This window comes from Pediculus humanus, genomic scaffold (genome assembly GCF_000006295.1).
Source record: "Pediculus humanus corporis 1103172108313 genomic scaffold, whole genome shotgun sequence".
NCBI classification, from domain to species: domain Eukaryota; kingdom Metazoa; phylum Arthropoda; class Insecta; order Psocodea; family Pediculidae; genus Pediculus; species Pediculus humanus.
The window spans coordinates 69162-87945 of NW_002987882.1; the positions used below are offsets into that span (position 1 = coordinate 69162).

The 18784-nt window shown below is 28.4% G+C and overlaps 2 protein-coding genes across 2 annotated transcripts; one reads left to right on the forward strand and one right to left on the reverse strand.

Annotated features, from left to right (window-relative positions):
• Positions 1-3266: 3266 nt before the first annotated feature.
• Positions 3267-4915, reverse strand: Phum_PHUM590000 (uncharacterized protein; the record flags this gene model as incomplete). The annotated part of the gene is made up of 4 exons (XM_002432478.1): positions 3267-3278; positions 3328-4316; positions 4421-4615; positions 4786-4915. 4 exons carry the CDS (start codon positions 4913-4915, stop codon positions 3267-3269), a joined length of 1326 nt encoding a protein of 441 aa, XP_002432523.1.
• A 7248-nt stretch (positions 4916-12163) lies between these two features.
• Phum_PHUM590010 (transmembrane protein 16F, putative) lies at positions 12164-17459 on the forward strand (the record flags this gene model as incomplete). Its single annotated transcript, XM_002432479.1, has 15 exons — positions 12164-12400; positions 12484-12622; positions 12928-13184; positions 13262-13404; positions 13548-13716; positions 14075-14249; positions 14369-14617; positions 14812-15032; positions 15127-15322; positions 15393-15559; positions 15632-15866; positions 15941-16146; positions 16214-16438; positions 16513-16634; positions 16757-17459. The coding sequence occupies 15 exons, from the start codon at positions 12164-12166 to the stop codon at positions 17457-17459; spliced, it is 3444 nt and encodes a 1147-aa protein (XP_002432524.1).
• Between the last annotated feature and the right edge of the window lie 1325 nt (positions 17460-18784).

Here is an 18784-nt window from a genome sequence, read left to right on the forward strand (position 1 = left end):
AAGAAAGAAAGAAAATTTTTGGAAAATTTTATACGAATGAATTTTAACCGCAAAAACCACTTTTTGTTAAAAAAAAAAAAAATATTCAAAAGTTTTTCAAATTTGTTGCATATAAAAAAAAAATTAATAATAATAATAATAAAATTTAAAAGTTTTGTTTAATAAATTGTACAAAAAAAAAAAATTATCCTTTTATATGAACGATGACTAATAAGATTTTTTTTATTATAATTGAATTCGACTTGTTGCATTTTGAAATCAATGACATCATTTTTTATTTAAAAAAAAAAAAAATGGCGTTCATTTTTTATCGAACGTTTTGTTATGTTCTTTTTTCGGGGAAATTTGAGGGAGAAGGGAAAGCGACGTGACGTCAAAAAAATTTTTACTTTTCAAACATTTCGATACGATTCGTCGTTTCCCCCCTCTTTCTCTCTCTCCCTCTTTCCCCATCCTTTTATCCCCTTTTTTCGAAAATTTTCCAGTCGTTTCCTTTGTGTAAAATAACGAACAAAAAAAAGTTTGTTAAAAAAAAAAAAAAATTAATATCCGCGTGTAAAGTTTTACAAAATGGAGCCTAAAAAAAAAAAAAAAAACCCAAGTTTAAATTAAAACGTTCAACTAAGTTGAAATTGAAAACGTTCGTCGCGTACGCGCAAACGTTCGGTTTTGTTCCTTTGAAAATAATAATATTTAGAAAAATAAATTCTTCGTTTTTTAAATTTATTAAAATAGCAGAAGACGTTTTAAAAAAAAAAAAAAAGTCAAACGTCGTCTTTACAAATAATTCGAGTTAAAAATTTTTTTTAAATTTCCCCTTACGTAAAAAAAAAAAAAAAAATCGATTTTAGTCAACCGGGAAAATCCCCTCAAACCTTAAATTTACTTATAATAATAATAATAATAATAATAATAATAATAATAATAATAATAATAATGACTTATTCTCGTCGGTTTCAACGTAAATAATATTTATTTTTTTACAAAACAAATATTTACCAAAGACGGTTATACAAGGTAAAAATGAGGTTTATATTTATCGTCGTGACAATAAATTTATTTTACGTTAAAAACGTTTTCCATAAAATACCCCCCTTTTCTCCCCTCCCTCCCTCTCCCCCTTCGCTCTCATAAAAAAAAAAAAGAAAACTCGAAAAAGGACGGGAGGGGAGGGAGGGGGAAAAATTATTCCGTATTTTGTTTGCTTTCGATATCATTGAAAATTTCCATTACGATTCTTATTATTCTCTTTTCCATTTTTCCCTTTTTAATATTTAACTTATGTGATTACAAACTTACAAACGAAAAAAAAATTTTCCCAGTTTTCCGGAAACGATTTTTTCTTTTCTTTTTGTTTTTTGTTTTTCGTTTTTTTTTTTGTGCTTAATTCTAATAAAATTAAAACGTTTCGAAAAAAAAACCGGAAGTAAAAACTTTCGATATTTACGTGGAAAATTTTAAAAATAATAAATAAATAAATAATGTTTTTAATTTTTTTTTTTTTGTTTCATATCCGCCATATTTAATAGATAGTTAATTATTAATGACGTCATTTAAATAACATAAAAAAAATAAATTAAAATCGATTTGAATTTAAGGAAATATTTTGAATTTTCGTAAATGCTTTGGATTTTTGGTATTAAAAAAAACTAAGAGAGATGTAGGAAAATTTTCCGGGGAGGGAAGAGGGAGAGGGAGGAGGAGGAAAAGGAGGTTTAAAGAGAATTTTCGATACGTAAAATTTTTTTACCTCTGACGTCATTAAAAAATCTCTCAAATGATTTTATTTAATTAAATGTTTTGCACGCGAAAATAAACAAGTTGTTGTTTTAAATTATATTTAATACGAATCGAGAAAATTTTTTTTTCTGTTTTTCTAACTTTCTTTTCTGCGGTGAAAAAGATTAAAAAACCAAAAAAAAAAAAAGAGAAAGATAGAAAGTAAAGAAAAGAAAGAAAAAGAAAGAAAGAAAGAAGACAAGAAAAAAAACCAAAGAATTTATTTAATTTTTTTTTCGGTTAAAAAAAAAATTTATTCTTCAAAGGCATTAAAAAGGCTCCCCAAAATAATAAAAAAGAAAAAAAGGAAAAAAAAGGAGGGAGGAGGGTGGAAAAGTTTAAAAACTGATTTTAAAAAAATTAATAATTTATATTGCAACAAGCCTTTATCACGATAACAACCAACCATGCGCTTGTAATTTTTTTTTTTTTTTTTTACCGACTTCCTCCTTTTCATTTTTCTTTTTTTTCTACCTACCTACCTACCCCCCCCTCCCCCGTTCTCGTGCTTCGCCTTTAATACCCTTCTACCTTCTTATTACCCCCCTGCCACCGCCACCACCACCACGTTAAATTGTAACTTTTTGTATTTTTTTTTTAATAAGAGGTTTCCCCCCCATTTTAAATAATAATAAGTCTTCTTTTAATTTTTATTCTTTATTCCTTAAAGCGGAACTAAAAAAAAAAAAAATGAATTAGTAGGAAAAGATGAAAAAAGAGAGAAAAAAGGAAAAATGTCGAAAGAAGAAGAAGAAGAAGAAGAAGAAAAACAAGAGAAAAAATATACAGGTTTGAAACTAATAAGAAGAAAATTCAAGATTTTCTTTTCAAAACAAAATGTCTGATTAAAATTGTAATAAAGTGTTTACATTTCGTTGATCCTCTTACATAAGGTTTGCTACTACTAAGAGAGAGAAAGAGAGAGAGAGAGAGAGAGAGAAAGAGAAAGAGAGAAAGCGAGCTTAACTAATATTAACATTCAACTCTATAATCTCGTACATGTCTTGCGAAAATTCACGGAGTTTTCGGTTAAAATTTTACTTACTTTTTCTTTTTTTTTCTTTTTTAAGTAAAATTATTATCATTATTATTTTCTTTGTTTACGTGAGTGAATGCGTGCGAAAACACGCACGTGCATACACGCACTCACGCACTTCCTCACGCGTATCCCCCGTTTTTATTTAAAAAAAAAAAATGCTTCGAAACGTCATTATTTTCCCCCCTTAATAATTTTTTGTTTTTTTTTTTTTTAAATCATAGAGTAAATAAATTTTCCCTCCCCTCCCTTCCCACGTCTGATTCCACGACTTTTTTTTATTTATTCTAAGTGAAAAAAATTATTAATTTAAATTATATGTTTTTTTTTCGGGGGTCGAAAATTAAAAACTCACGTTTATAAAATGTAAATTCAGTGGCGTATACTCACAATTTTTTAAATAATAATAATAATAATAATTAATAACAGCGACAATTGGTTTCGAATCTTCTCATTTGTTCTTCTAAATATTCAATTTTTTTATAAAGTTCGACATTTTGTTGTTTTAACACGTTGATTTCTCTTTTCATTGAATTTTCCACGAGGGTACCCAAACAGCTGAGTTCGTACGTGAATTTTTCTATTTCTTTAACGTTACCCGAAAGTACGTAATCGGAAGAAGGATTAAAAACGCATTCTTGCGGGTACCTCGGATTGATCGTTTTAAAAGATGCAAATATGGAATTTCCATCGTAGGTACGATCTCTGAACGTTTGCCTATTTTCGAGCGTTGTAGAAATTTGACCCGTGTTGAATTCTCTTTGATTATTATAATTATCCTGTCCGTAAGATGAAGAGGAAGACATCATTGGAACGTTTTGATAAGCATAATCGTAATTATGAGACACGTGAGATATTTGTTGTTGTTGCGGTGTTGTCATTCCTCTCACGTTATCATAAACATATCCATCATCTCTTCCGGAAGACGATTGTTCTTCTCTATGATGAAATTCCGTCGTTTTTAATATGGCACCACGAGTCGGAGGGATTTGTTGTTTCGCATCGGATATCGTGGATTCGTGAGTTCGATGAATGGCACGATATTCGTGATCGGGTAGTACGTCGCGACCGTTCGGAAATAATTTATTAGTCAATTCTTGAAGTCCGTAATATCCGGATTTGTACGTTTGTTTTATTCTTTCCAAATCCTCTTGAGTTAATTTCGATTCGTGATAATTCCATTGTTCCCCTTCGTTTTTAGTCGAATCGTACGTGGATTCCGTTTTGTAACCCGTTCCTCCTTCAACGAAACCCGAAGGATTTATAAAAAACGTACCGGAAGTTGTTGAAGTTTTAGCTTTCGTAATAGGTTTTAAACTTGAATCTTTTATTAATGAATACGACGATCTAATATCGGATGATGATGATGATGCCCCAGAAGCTATTAATTTCGCACGATTATGAAATTCATCCAAACTGGGAAATCCCGTGATAATCTTTCGACCTCCATATTCGTCGCAATAAGTGTCATTTGAACGACCCGTCGTCGTAAGCGGTGTAACTGTTAAGAAAAAAAAAAAAATTTCATTTCATTTCATTTTTAATGATAAAAACTTTAATAATAATAATAATGATGATGATAATAACCTTTTTGCACGACGTGACCTCCATCTTTTTTCCAATAATAACTCGATTGTTTAACAATTATTTTATAATAAATAATTTCGCAGAGATAAATGGAAACATCTGGATTCCAGTACATCCAAAATCCACCATCGGGTCTTTCTGCTCTATGTTCCAATATTTCATTCGTCTTCGGAAGGGAAATGATAAAATCTACGGATTCGACATTTCTGAAATCTAAAAAAATCATTATTATTATTATTGTTTCACACGCTCGTCATTTCGCCCACATTTGTTGAAATAATGCGACGTTGCATGTCACCGTTCGGAAAAAACAGAAAAACAGGACGTAACTGGAATTTTTTTTTTTTTATTTATTTATTTACCTGGAATAAATATTCTTAAACCTTTCGGCGAGAAAATTTCAAAAGTCGGTTCAGGTACTTCGTAATGTACGTTTGAAGATGCGATAATAATAATAATAATATTAAATAAAATTGAAAAAAATATTATCACCCGTGGGATATTCTTCGTCATATTTTTTTCTTTTTTTTCTTTTCAACTATCAAATAAAAATAATAATAATAATAATAATAATATGAAAGAAAGAACGAAAGAAGCCAAAGAGAAAGAGAGAGAGAGTTTGTGAAAGATATAAGAGAGAGAGAGAGAGAGGGAGAGAGAGAAAATTCTTTTTTTTTGTATTAAAAAAATAAAAAAAAAGTGTAAAACAATTTTCATATCAAATAATAATAATAATTTTTTGACATTTTTTTTTCTTTTTGGAATTTTTTGCTGACTAAATTTTTTTTTCTCCAGTTTTACAGTTAATAATAATAATTTTTTTTAACAACTCGTCAATTATTATCACGATATTAAATTATTATTAAAAAAAAAAAAAAAAATTGCTAACAACTCTTAATAAAAATACATAACGAACGAAAACTTTTTATTATTTTCCCCCTCTCTCTCTCTCTCTCTCTCTCTCTCTTTCTCTTTCTTTCTTTTTAACTTTTTTAGAAAAAAAAAAAATAAATAAATCACTACAACAAATAATTATTATCACTACAATAAAAATTTTTTAAAAAATTAATACTTAATTGTAATCATCAACTTTCGAACATAATAAATAAATAAATAAATAAATTTCGATATTACGCCATTTTGAACTTTATCGTTGTCGTCGTCGATACCTTTTGACCTTTTTATAATTTTTTTAATTTTTTTTCATCAATTGTAAAAATTTAAATTAAATTAATTTATTAAAACAATTGATGACGTCATCAAAATTTAAATAAAATTTATATATATATATATATAATCTCTTCGACGGAAAATTTTCCGCGCGTGCGAAAATTTTTTTTTTTTTTTTTTCAGTTAAAAAAAATTTTATCGAATGTGATGTTAATGTAATTTATGGAAAACTCTTGAGAGAGGGAGAGAATGGGAAAAGTTTTCCGAGCGTTAAACTCCATTAAATTTTATAAGTAACCAACCAACCTCTTGTGATTTTCAAATTTAAATTTGTTATTTATCGTTTTTAAAAAAAATTTTTTTTTTTTCTTTTCGTGCGTTACGCGTTTTGTACTTACGCATTGTGCGTGCGTACATTTTTATTTGTTAAATATTTAAACGATTGTTTATATATTTTTACAATTGAAAGCAGAATACGAGAAAAAAATTCATTAAAAAAAATAAAAATAAAATAAAAAAATTGAAAAAATAAATAAATAAATAAATTTTTCGTTTTTTTTTTTCGTTTTTTTTTTGTTTTTGTTATTTAAAAAAGGTTTAAAGCAGACGAAAAAAAAATTGTTTTTTTTTTATTTCCATCCCTTCCAGCAGCGAATTCCAGTAAATTAAAAAAAAAAAAATTTTTTTGTAAAATGAAAACGTTTATCGAACGACGAAAGAAAAAAGAAAAAAAAAATTTTTATTATTTTATTTTTATTTTTGTTTCATTATTATTATTATTATTACATCACATATTTTAAAAAAAAAAATTCAAAATTGATTGATTAACTGATTGATTGATTATTTTAAATTACGATCATTGATTTATTTTTTTATTATTTGACATGAAATTATCCCTTATAACGACGTGGCATTAGATCATTGATGAAGACATTTGCTTTTTTTTTTTAATTTATCGTTTTTTCTACATCGAATGAGGATTTTTTCTCTCTCTCTCTCTCTCTCTCTCTCTCTCTCTCTCTTTTTCTCTCTTACTTTTTCCCGTTCTCTTTCTCTCTCTCTCTTTCAGTTTTAGACTTTAAAAAATCTTTTGTGACAAGTAAAACATGGAAATAAAATTGTAAAAAAAAAAACTATTTTTCAATATCGAATTTTTCTTTCTTTTTTTTTATGTGCGTACACGTGCACTTGTGTTTGTATGTTTGTTGCCTTTTTTTAAAGACAACAAACAGACGACGTCACAAAATGTTTTTTTTTTATTTTTGCCAAACTTAAAAAATAAAGTTAATAAAAAAAAAAAACAAAAAATCGTTGTTTCCATTATTTAAATGTCATTTTAATAAAAATAAAATAAAAACGATTTTTAACGCGGATTTATTTTTATTTTATTTTATTTTATTTTACTAAAAAAAAAAAAAAAAAACCGACAATAAAACCAAAAAAAAAAATAGTAAGAAAACTAGAAAACTAAACAAAAACTAAAAATACTAAAGAAAACTAAGATAAATAAAATTAAAGGAGGGGAAAAAAGTGCGGAAAAAGTTTTTTTTTTTTGAATTTTATATAATAAAACTACAGCATTTTCATCCGTTAAACTTTATAATAGTAGCGGTAGTAGTAGTAGTAGTAGTACGTGTTAAACGAAGCAAAAAAAAAAAAGATGGAAGAAAAAATAACGAAGAAAAGAGAGGAGTCCTTAAAAGAGTGAAACAAACCGTCGGAAAATACTAGGAAAAAGAAATGGGAGCTTGAAACTTACGACAGCAAGACCGATCTCAGAAGAAACTAGAAAACAGAAAAAGTCGCATGGGCAATGTTTAAAAAGAGTAAATGCTTTGGACACTAAGAACACAAACAATTGGTTACGGCCTGGAATTTAAAAAATGGAAACGGAAGCTCTTATCATAACCGACCAAGTCAAGATGATATGTGTCGAATTTGTCACATCACTATTGGATGCCTAATCATGATTATGAGGCAGAGGAGGTTACCAAAGGGTGGAAAAATACAGGACAGTTCTGTACAGCCAATAAATACACTTAGACAGAACTGTTGGAACGTGGGAACATCAGAAGACGTGGTCAACAAAAATTTTTAGAATCAGGAAATCCTGGAATATGGATCGCATCACCTCCAACCGCAGGCACCACCACAATTACATTTATTCCTTAGGGTTCAGGTAAGAACGTGAAACGAATATACTAAAAAAAATGTCAACGAAAACATATACTTTGTCGCGATTATAAGTGAAAATTGTTGTTACGACTAATATTTATGAAATACTATATTATAGTAAAAAAAAAAAAAAAAAAAATTTATTCGTGTCGACGCATTTATAAAAAAAAAAAAAAATGGTTTCAATGGTTTGAGAATTGTTTATAGTCTCTATAAAACATAAAAGTAAATTTTTTTATATTCAAAAAAAAAAATGTTAAAAAAAAACAAAGTCTAATAATTTATTATGTAACAAAGTAAAAAAAACGAGGAGTAAATTTATATAAAAACTTTTGATTAAAAAAAATTTTTTTTTTTTTTTATATAAAAAAAAAAATAAAAGTTTTAATTTTGATGAGTACCGCGTCGAGTTTATTAATGTCGGTCTCATGTTGTAAAAAAAAAAAAAAAATGAGGGAATAAATATGAAATAAAAACATTTCTCTCCTGAGGGAAGAAAGAAATGCGATAGAAGGATCCTCAGTGGTGGTTTCGAGCTTTTATTGGAATTTCTTTAAGGACTCAATTGCAACCGAGTGATAAGAAGAAGAAGAAGAAATGGAAGGAATGGACAGAAATGATAAAGTGACCGCAACGTTTTTGGTTTCCATCAAAAATCAATTTTCCCACCCCCTCTCCCTCTCTCTCTCTCTCTCTTTCTTTTAATCACCCGAAATATTTTCTTTTCATTCGATCTACTCAAACCCTTAAAAATATTTTCAATCATCCCTTTTGATATCATAAAGAAACAATACTAAGGCAAGGTACATACTCACGTGTATTCCTTCTTATTCCTCTTGACCTTGAAACAGGAAACATCCCCTAAACATTTCTTCTTTTCCTTCTTCCTCGATAAGTACCCCCCCCCCAAAAAGTGCTAAACCACCTCCTCCTTTATTTGATTCGAATCCTGATTTTTCTATAATAATTCTCGACGGGATGTACATCACGTGACCTGTGGGGGAAAAAAAAAAGGTGTTCAATAAAAATAGTCAAGGGTCGCGAAACGATGTTGCTGTTGCTGTTGATTTGAATCTCTCTCTCTCTCTCCTCCTCTCTCTCTCTCTCCTCCTCTCTCTCTCTCTCCTCCTCTCTCTCTCCCTCCCCCCTCTCTCTCGTTTTTTATCAAAATGTCTGACATGTTTAAACCGATGATAAGAAAAAAATTGAAAATATTATTTGACCCATTATTAAAAAAAAAAAAAGGTTAAGGTCAAACAAAGTAAAAAACTAATAATAATAATAATTATTTTTTTAAAAAAGGATAATTTTCTTTTTTTTTGAAACAAAACGACAGCAAAATAATTAAATTAAATTTTTCGTAAAATTTGCTGCCGTTTACTTTTGTATAAAAAAAAAAAAAAATTTCTCTATTTAATTTTGTCAAATAATTATTTAACGGGAGAGAGAAGGAGGAAGAGGAGGGGAGGAGGAGGAGGGAGGATGTTTAATGACGTATATTTTGTTATTCATATCAGGAAATTGTCTCTGTTTAATAACTTTTTGAATTTTCGCATCGGTAAACAAGAGCAAAAAATAATAAATTTTTTTTTTTTTTTCTTATTCCACTTAAATTTTAAATTTAATTGAAACGTTTTAATTTTTTTTTTTTTTTTTGTAATATTTTTCCGCGTGTTTTGTTTTTCTTCTTCTTCCTGTTTTTGTTTTTCTTGTTTTTCTTGTTGTTGTTGTTGTTGACGTTATAACTTGAGTTTAAAATGAAGAGTTTATGGAAAAGAGTTTTTTTTCTTTTCCTTTTCATTTTCCCTTTGGCTAAATCCTTGTTTATTTTCTAAGATGAGCTTTTCTAATAATCTTAGACAGTCGTTTATCCTACCGCGAATTATTTGAAACCTTTTTAATTTTTACGATTTAAAAAAAAAAAAAAAAAAAAATTTGTCGTCGTTTGTTTCCTTTTTTTTTTTTTTTATTTAAGCACGTGTTGTTGGATTTTACATAAAACCTTTCACGTATTTTTCTTTTCTTTTCCTTTTTCTCTTTCCATTATTATTATTATTTCTTTTTTAATGTGTCGTTTTAAAACGATTCCCGTCCTGAACGGAAAAAACACAAAAACAACCCCAACCAAAAATAAGAAAAAAAAAAAAAAAAAAAAAGAAAAGTCACGAATTAATTTTCCGTTTTACACAAAAATGATGTAAATGAAACGACACTAGCGCTACGCGTGTCAAATTAAAAAACTAATTTTAAATATTACAGAAGCAGTTTATTCATCAAGTCCGTCAAACGTCCGTAAGATGTCGCAATTTATCACCGTATGTAAATACCACGACGCTAGCGCTGCGCGCGTCAAAATTAATGAACTAATTTAAAACTTCACGAGCAGTTTATTCATCAAGTGCGTCGAATGTCCGTAAGATGTCGCAATCTGTCACTACATGTGTACACAACAATAATAAAAACATTTTTACCACATTTAATGAATCAACTCCCGACACGTGCTTATGCAAAAAAAAAAAAAAAAAAAACACCCCCGACATTCCATATTTATTATCAAGAGCAAAAATAAAAAAAAATACAATAAAATTTTTTTTTTGTCTTCCTTTTGTTGTCTGTCTCTTAATTTCCTTAATTAATTAATTAATTTAATTAAAACTTTAATTTTTATTATTAAACGCAATAAATCCCACCCCTTCCCTTCCCCCCTTTTTTTAAACCCCAAAAGTTTATTTTTATAAATTTTATCATTATTATTATTATTATTATTAAAAAACCAATCAGATAAAAATCGATTTCGTTATTTTAATATAAAAAATAAAAACAAAAGAAAATAAAAACAAAAACGTTTTTTTTTTTAAATTTTCATTTTTTCATTAAAAAAAAAAAAAGAGAGAGAGAGAAAATCATCGAAATGAGAGTAAAGGGGGGGGAGAGGGGAAGAAAAAGAACAATTCCTTAATTCGCACCTGATTTAAACTTAACGCTTTCTACTTTTTTTTAATAAAAAAAAAAAAAAAACAAAAAACAAAAAACAAAAACAAAAGCTTCTTGAATTTCATCGGAAAATCAAAAAAAATTTTTTTTTCATTCCCATTCCCATTTTTTTTTTTTACCTTCTGTTTTTTTTTTACACATCAGTCCTGGACTAACTGACACAATAATAATGATAATAATAACAATAATAATTTTAAATAATTTATTTTTAAAAAAAAAAAAAAAAATTTTTTTTTTTCGTTTTTTTTTTCTTCTTCCTTCCTAAACCCTGGCCCGCCCAACGTTTTAAAGTAATTCTAGAACTTTCCTTCCTTTGACTTGTCCTTTTTTTTGACGTTTAAACGAAAATTTTATTTTTTATTTTTCCACGGCATAATAATAATAATAATAATAAGAAACAACGTGCGAAATCGTAACGAGCTAAAAAAAAAATTTTTCCTTTTTCTTTTATTAACTTTTAACAACTGCAATTAATTTATTTATTTATTTATGTAAATCCGTGACATCTTATTAATAAATAAATTCATTTTATTAATCGGATATAATAAATAATAATAAAAATTATTATTAAAAATTTGATTTATTTCTTAATCTTATCAATGATGTCGTCGATAAACAAAATAATTTTTTTTTTTTTAATTAAAAATTTTCCATCGATCGAAACATTAATAATAATAATAATAATAATAATTATTATTATTATTATTATTATTATTATTATTATGGAAAAAAAAAAATTTTTACTCGTACGAGACTCGGTTAATAAAATTAATTAATTAATTAATTACATTTTTCACGTTTTAAACGAAACCTACGAGAAAACGGGAGATAGTAGTAGTAGTAGTAGTAGGAGCAACAGGAACACCAGGTGGGGGGTGGTGGTGTCGGGGCGGTAAAGGGAATAAAAAAGATTTGCGCAGTGTAAATATGGCGCAAGATCCTATGCAGTAACTCGTAGTAGGGAAACGAGGAAAAAGAGAAAAAGGAAAAAAGAGGAAAAACTTTTAGTTTCACTTCGGGTTTCGTCATGTAAATATTATTATCGTTAGCAAAAACACGACGTCATCATCGTTACCACTCGAAAATTTCTAGAAGGTTTTAATAATAATAATAATAATAATAATAATAATAACGAAAATAGTAATAATAATTTTTTAAACGGTAAATAATAAAAGGAAAAAAATGTTTTCTGAATGAAAAGAAAATTTTTTTTTAAATGGACGAATCAGGTAAAAAAAAAACACAAATTTATCGATTTTCTTTCTTTCTTTTTTTCACTCACTCTCTCTCTCTTCCTCTCTCCCCTCTCTCTCTCTCTCTCTCTCTCTCTCTCTCTGTCATTTCGCGCATAAAATTTCAAAAAATAATAATAATAATAATAATTTCCTCGTTTGTTTTTTTTAAATAAAAAGAGATGACGACATGTCGACAGCATGGGTTAAATCAACGGATAAAGTTGAATTTTGCGAAATCGATTGTAAAAACAACAGCAACAACAGCAACAGCAACAACGGCAGCAACAACCGACAGGAACAAAATCAAAAATCACAAAATTGGATTCAACAGGGAATCGCACGAATCAACACGAGGAGAAGAATCAAAAGATTTGGATCGTGTAAAAGATCCGTTGATAATTATTCTAGATTTTTCCTTCACATTGTTCGTTTTTTTTTTTTTTTTAATACCATTTTCTCATTGTTATCATCATTATTATCGTCATCATTTTTTTTTTAATTTTCCAGGATTCAAACGATCTTCCATTATATTACGAAAGATGTAGAGAATTCGCACAGGTACCGGATAAACTCGGTAACAGCATTTATTTTTCCGATGGAATACGAAAAATCGATTACGTATTGGTATTCACTAAAAATCTCGAAGGTGAATTTTTTATTCTGTTTGTTTGTTTGTTTAAAACAACATTATTATCATTATTATCATCATCACAGATTTAAAATTTCGTCCTCCTGGACAAACAACAAAAACAAAAAAACAAAAAAAAATTATTTTTTATTTTTTAAATGTCAAAAGTAAAGTTCAAACGATCACCATCATCATCATCATCATTCTCACCATCATCATCATTATTATTATTAGTTAATATAAAAGCTCGTGTGAAATTTTAATTAATTATTATTATTATTATTATTATTATTTTCATCTTTCATTTTTCGTCGTGACAAAAGATCCGAAAAAGCGAAAAAGTCTCGACAAGATAGCAACGGAATCAATAACCAACATCTTGAGTCAAGACAATATCGACTTATCTAAAAAAGAACAGTGGCGTAATCAGTTTTTGACAAATATTAAAAAATCAGGTTTGGAAATAGAAGAAGAAATTATCGAACATGGGAAAAAAGCATTCATTTTCCTTAAAATCCATGCAACGTGGCCGGTTTTGTGTCGATACGCCGAAGAACTCAATTTGAGAGCACCTCTATTGGTACAAATTGTTTGTTTGTTTGTTTGTTCGTTTGTTTCCTACCACGATTGAAATGAATCCCCCCCTTTTTGTTTCAGTTAAAAACGGAAAAATCAGATTTGAGAAACGGTTCGGATACTTTTTTAAAATATTTCGGTATAACGAATCCAATGGAATTAACGATGCCGACTCAACCCTTACATTTTTACACTTGTCCTTTTCGAGAGAACAAACTTCACAGGTGAACATGAGAAAAAAAATTTTTTTTTTTTTTTTGGGGAGTTGCGTGACTTATTATTATTATTATTATTATCGGGGTTAAATTTTCATGTTATTTAAATAGGAAATTAGTTTACCTTTTTTTTGTTTTTTTCTTATTAATAGGTTTTTAGGGAGCGAAAACAAAGACACGTATTTTACAACGATTCAAAGGATTTGGATTGTAAACGAAGTACTTTCCAGTGCCGTTTTTGGAACTCAAAGAAAAGGAGAAGTTGGAATTAATCGATTAGTACACGAAGGTGTTTTCAATGCTGCCTACCCGTTACACGACGTAAGCTTAAAAATATTATCATTATTATTATCGAATAAATGTTTACGCACACGATAACTTTTAAAACAATGAAAGAAACAACGCAAAAAAAAAAAAAAATTGCAAAATCAAAACGGACACAAACGCAAACAATTTTTTTTTAATAATAATGATAATAATGAATTTTTGTATGCTTTGGAATGCGAACAAATCCACGTTTCATTAATTAAAACAAGAGAGAGAGAGAGAGAGAGACAGAGAGACAAAAAAGAAAAATTAAACGTCGATGAAATAAAATTTAAACAAAAGGACCGAGCAATTCGACCAATCAGAAACAAGAATGAATTTATTTTTTGTTTTTTTTTCCATGTTTTTCCAGGGCCCTTATTTACCGGAGAAAAAAGAAAACATAATACAAAATCCAGAAGAATTAAATCCTCGTCAAATCTTATACGAATATTGGGCGAGATGGGGAAGATGGTACAAGTATCAACCGCTGGATCATATAAGAAATTATTTTGGAGAAAAAGTCGGATTTTATTTTGCTTGGTTGGGTAAGAAAATCACAAAAAAAACGCGATAAAAATCAAAAGCATTCGACGGCAACATCTGGAACAATAATAACAACAGCAACACCAAAAAACAATTTATTAATTTTTTTTTTCTATTTCAGGTTTTTACACGTCTTGGCTTTTTCCAGCAGCTGCCGTCGGAATTTTAGTTTTCCTATACGGATTAATAACGGTTTTTGATAATCCTTATGCGAACGACGTTTGCGAAAAACCTGGAAAATATAAAATGTGTCCGCAACACGAATTTGGAAAATTTTGGGATTTATACGATATTTGCACTTACATACGAATCTCTTATTTATTCGATCATCCTGGAAGCGTTTTTTATTCCATTTTTATTAGTTTTTGGGGTAAATTTTTCCCCTTTTTTCCACCTTTTTTAATTGAATTTTTAAAGAAAGGGAAAATCGGTTATTATGTCACGTTATAAAATTAGAAAATGGCGTGATGCACTTTTTTATTTATTTATTTATAACCAAAAAAAAAAAAAATGAAAACGAAAATATAATCGAACGCGATACTATCATTATTATTAATCTTACAGCCGTTTCATTTTTGGAATACTGGAAAAGAAAATGCGTCACGATTGCATATCAATGGGATTGTACGGATTTTCAAGGAGTTGAAGAAAAACCTAGAGCCGAATATGCTGCCAAAGCTCCATACATAGCCGTTAATCCAGTTACTGGAGTCAGAGAACCAATGTTTCCAAAAAACGAAAGAGGAAAAAGAATCGCGACCGGTTTGGGTTTAGTTTTTGTCATGGTACGATTTTTAATTTTTTTTTTTTTTAATCACGTCGTCGTCGTCGTCGTCGTCTTGTACCACTTTAAACTACTGCCACTTTTTTTTACTACAGATATCAGTCGTTATAATATTTATATTTGCGATAATAGTATTCAGAATAGCCATAGCCATTCCACTTCATAACATGAACATGACGAGAGGTTACGCACACACGATGGCCAATTTAACCGGAGCCGGACTTAATTTTATTATTATTATGATAATGAGTAAATTTTACGAATGGCTCGCGCAAAAATTAACTCGTTGGGGTGAGTAAAATCCGCACTGGAAAGAGCTGGAGAAAAAAAAATAATAATAATAATATTTTTTTGTTAACAGAAATGCATCGGACTCAATCGGAATACGATGATAATTACACGTTTAAAGTTTTCGTTTTCCAGTTTGTCAATTTTTATTCTTCCATATTTTACATAGCATTTTTCAAAGGAAGATTCGTGGGTTATCCGGGAAATTACGTTTACATATTCAATATGAGAAACGAAGAAGTGAGTTGTAATAATAATAATAATAATAATTTTTAATAACGATTATTTTATCGTTTTAATTGGATTTTACAGTGCGAAGAAGGTGGATGTTTAATAGAATTGGCACAGCAGTTAGCCATAATAATGATCGGTAAACAAGTTATTAATAATTTCATGGAAGTTGGTATGCCCTGGGCGAAATCGTGGTGGTTGAAAATACAAGTGAAAAGAAAAAATAGTAAAAATTCAAATTCTGAACACATACAAATACAAGAAGATTATTACACGTCTCCAAACGATGGCTTATTTCAAGAATATCTCGAAATGGGTGGGTACCAACCCGAAACGCTCTACCATTTTTCATAACTTTTTATGTTTCTCTCATCGATAAATTATTTTCAGTTTTACAATTTGGTTTCATAACACTTTTTGTCGCTGCTTTTCCACTTGCTCCTTTATTCGCATTACTAAATAATTGGGTCGAAATAAGATTGGATGCGCAAAAATTTGTTTGTCACACGAGACGAGTCATACCCGAAAGAACTGAAGACATAGGAATGTGGTTTAAAATATTACAATATTTAGCTCACATAGCCGTGATAACAAACGTGAGTTTTGAAAATAAATCCACCTCCTTCTTTTCTCCTCTCCTGATAAAAATTTTTATTTTTCCAGGGACTACTTATCGCCTTCACGTCAAGATTTTTAATGAAACTTCTTTATCAATACGAATACAATTGGTCGGAAAAAGGTTACTACGATTTCATATTGAGTTGGGCTCCCAATGGCACATATACGGAAAGATGCAGGTACAGAGGTCAAAGAGACGAAAACGGAAATTACACAATGTTTTTTTGGAAATTGCTCGCCGTGCAATTTGCTTTCGTTTTGGCATTCGAGGTATGAAAAATTTTTCTTCCTTGCGTTAATCAAACATTCCATCGTTTAATACTGATAACGTATTATCATTACAGTATTTTGTTTTTACCGTGTGTCGACTCATTGACGTTTTCGTAGCAGACGTACCACCTAAAGTCGATATTAAAATAAGACGTGAAAGATATCTTGCAAAACAAGCACTTCTCGATAACAGTTTGTTTAAGGTGGGTTGTTTGAAAACAAAGGATTAATTTTAATTTTTTGTTGACTAATAAAAAAATTTTTTTTTATCAAATTTATTAAGGACGAAGATAAACCACAAAATGCCCAAAACAACAGGAACAATTCGGAACGAATCGTCGTAAAAGAAGAAAACACGGCGAAACCTCCTCCATCTCCACCTCGTAAAAAACTTAAAAAACTTCAAAGGCAATCGAATATAAATCCGAGCAAGAGTGAATTTTTACTATCGGAAAAAATGATATCACCCGATAAAGTTTTATCGATTCCGAATTTGAGAAACGTTTTGGATAAACAAGCAGAAGACAAAAGGAAAACGTCAAATAAATCCACGCAAACGACATCGATATTGCTATTCGGTAATAAAAATCACAGAATATATAAAGCTAAAAAAAAATGGACGACGTTTCCATTTACAAATGGCGACGATAAAAAATTTGAAAAAATAACACAATCGGAAGAGGAAGAGGATACCTTAGGTAGTCCAACAACCACGATGAGCAGCGACGTTTTCCTACCCTCCAGTCAATTAACATCAAATTTTAATTGCGACAACATAAAAAAAATGTTTTTCTATTCGACGTTTACGAGATCACCGACATTAAAATCCGATTCCTTATCATTTTCAAGTCGTACAAACGATAATGATAACGTTAATTACAGGAGAAAAAGTTACGAATCGGGTGAAAGGGAAACTTCCGGTTTGATTATTCAAGAACGTAAACCCAGACCGAGAAGTTGGTTGGAAACGTCCAAAGGTTTGGCAAAGGTTCATTTCAAAGCAAATAAATTTTATCTTTAACGAATACAAAAAAAAAATCCCTCTCTTTTTTTTTTTTATCACACTTCGATTAAACGAAAAAAAATAAAACCTGTGCCTTAAAACCTTCGAAAAATAAATAAATAAATAAATTAACGGTATTTGAACCTGTGACGTCAACAAATAAAAAAAAAAAAAAATTTTATCAATTTTTATATTGTGCCACCATTTTTAATTAATTGGTCTTACTTTAATAAAATTTTTTAAAATTATCATTATTATTATTAATCAAACACGTGATTATTTAATTTATTTATTTAATAAATAAATTTGCTCTAATTACAACACTTTTTTTTGCTGCAATTCATCGATCGATGAAACAAACGACATTTATAGCAATAATTTAATCGTAAATTTAAAAAAAAAATTTTAACGTATTCTCTCCCATTTTTTTCCATCTCTTTCTCTCTCTTTCACTACCCCTCCCTCTCTCTCTCTCTTTCTCACTTATTTTTAATTAAAGTTAACGCACGTTAAAATAAAATTTTAACTTTTTTTTTTTTTTTTTTTGAATAACAATCATAATAATAATAATAATTTTTAAAGATTTTTTAAATTCGAAATATTTTGTACATATCGTTTTTGTCATATTATATATATATATATTATCATTATTAATAATTCAGTATATATATATATATATATATATATATATATATATATATCAAATTTTATTCAAACGTTTTAATAAATAATTATTGTTGATACGGGCCTGTAATTAATAATTAAATAAATAAATAAAAAAACAAGCATATTTAAATTTGTTATTAAACAACATTCGAATTTCATATAAATAAAAATAAAAAAATAATTTTTTATTTTATTTATTAAATATATCGGGTGTGTGGTGAATAGATTTATTTATTTATTTATTAACCATTAATTATTATTAATAATTTTTAAAATAATAAATTTTTAATTTGTTATAATCGCGAGAGACCAATTATTATTCATATAGTGATAAGCGATAATAATAATATAAATATTTATTAATTATTATTATTATTATTATTATTATTATTATAAAATACATAAATACAATAAATAAATAAAATTTATATCATTCGATTTTAATAATAATAATAATAATTTTATTCACTGGTTTATTATTATCAACACGGCGTCATTTTCACGCGAACTATTTCGAGCATTCGGGGTTTTCTTTTTTTTTTTTTTTTTTTTTTTTTTCTAATTCCAGAAAGTTCCGTTCCAGATTTTTTTTTTAACAAATGAAAATGTGGGTCGTCCAAGGTTTTCCACGCGATTCCATCGCTTCGTGTGGCGTGTGATATTTTTTCTCCTCCTCC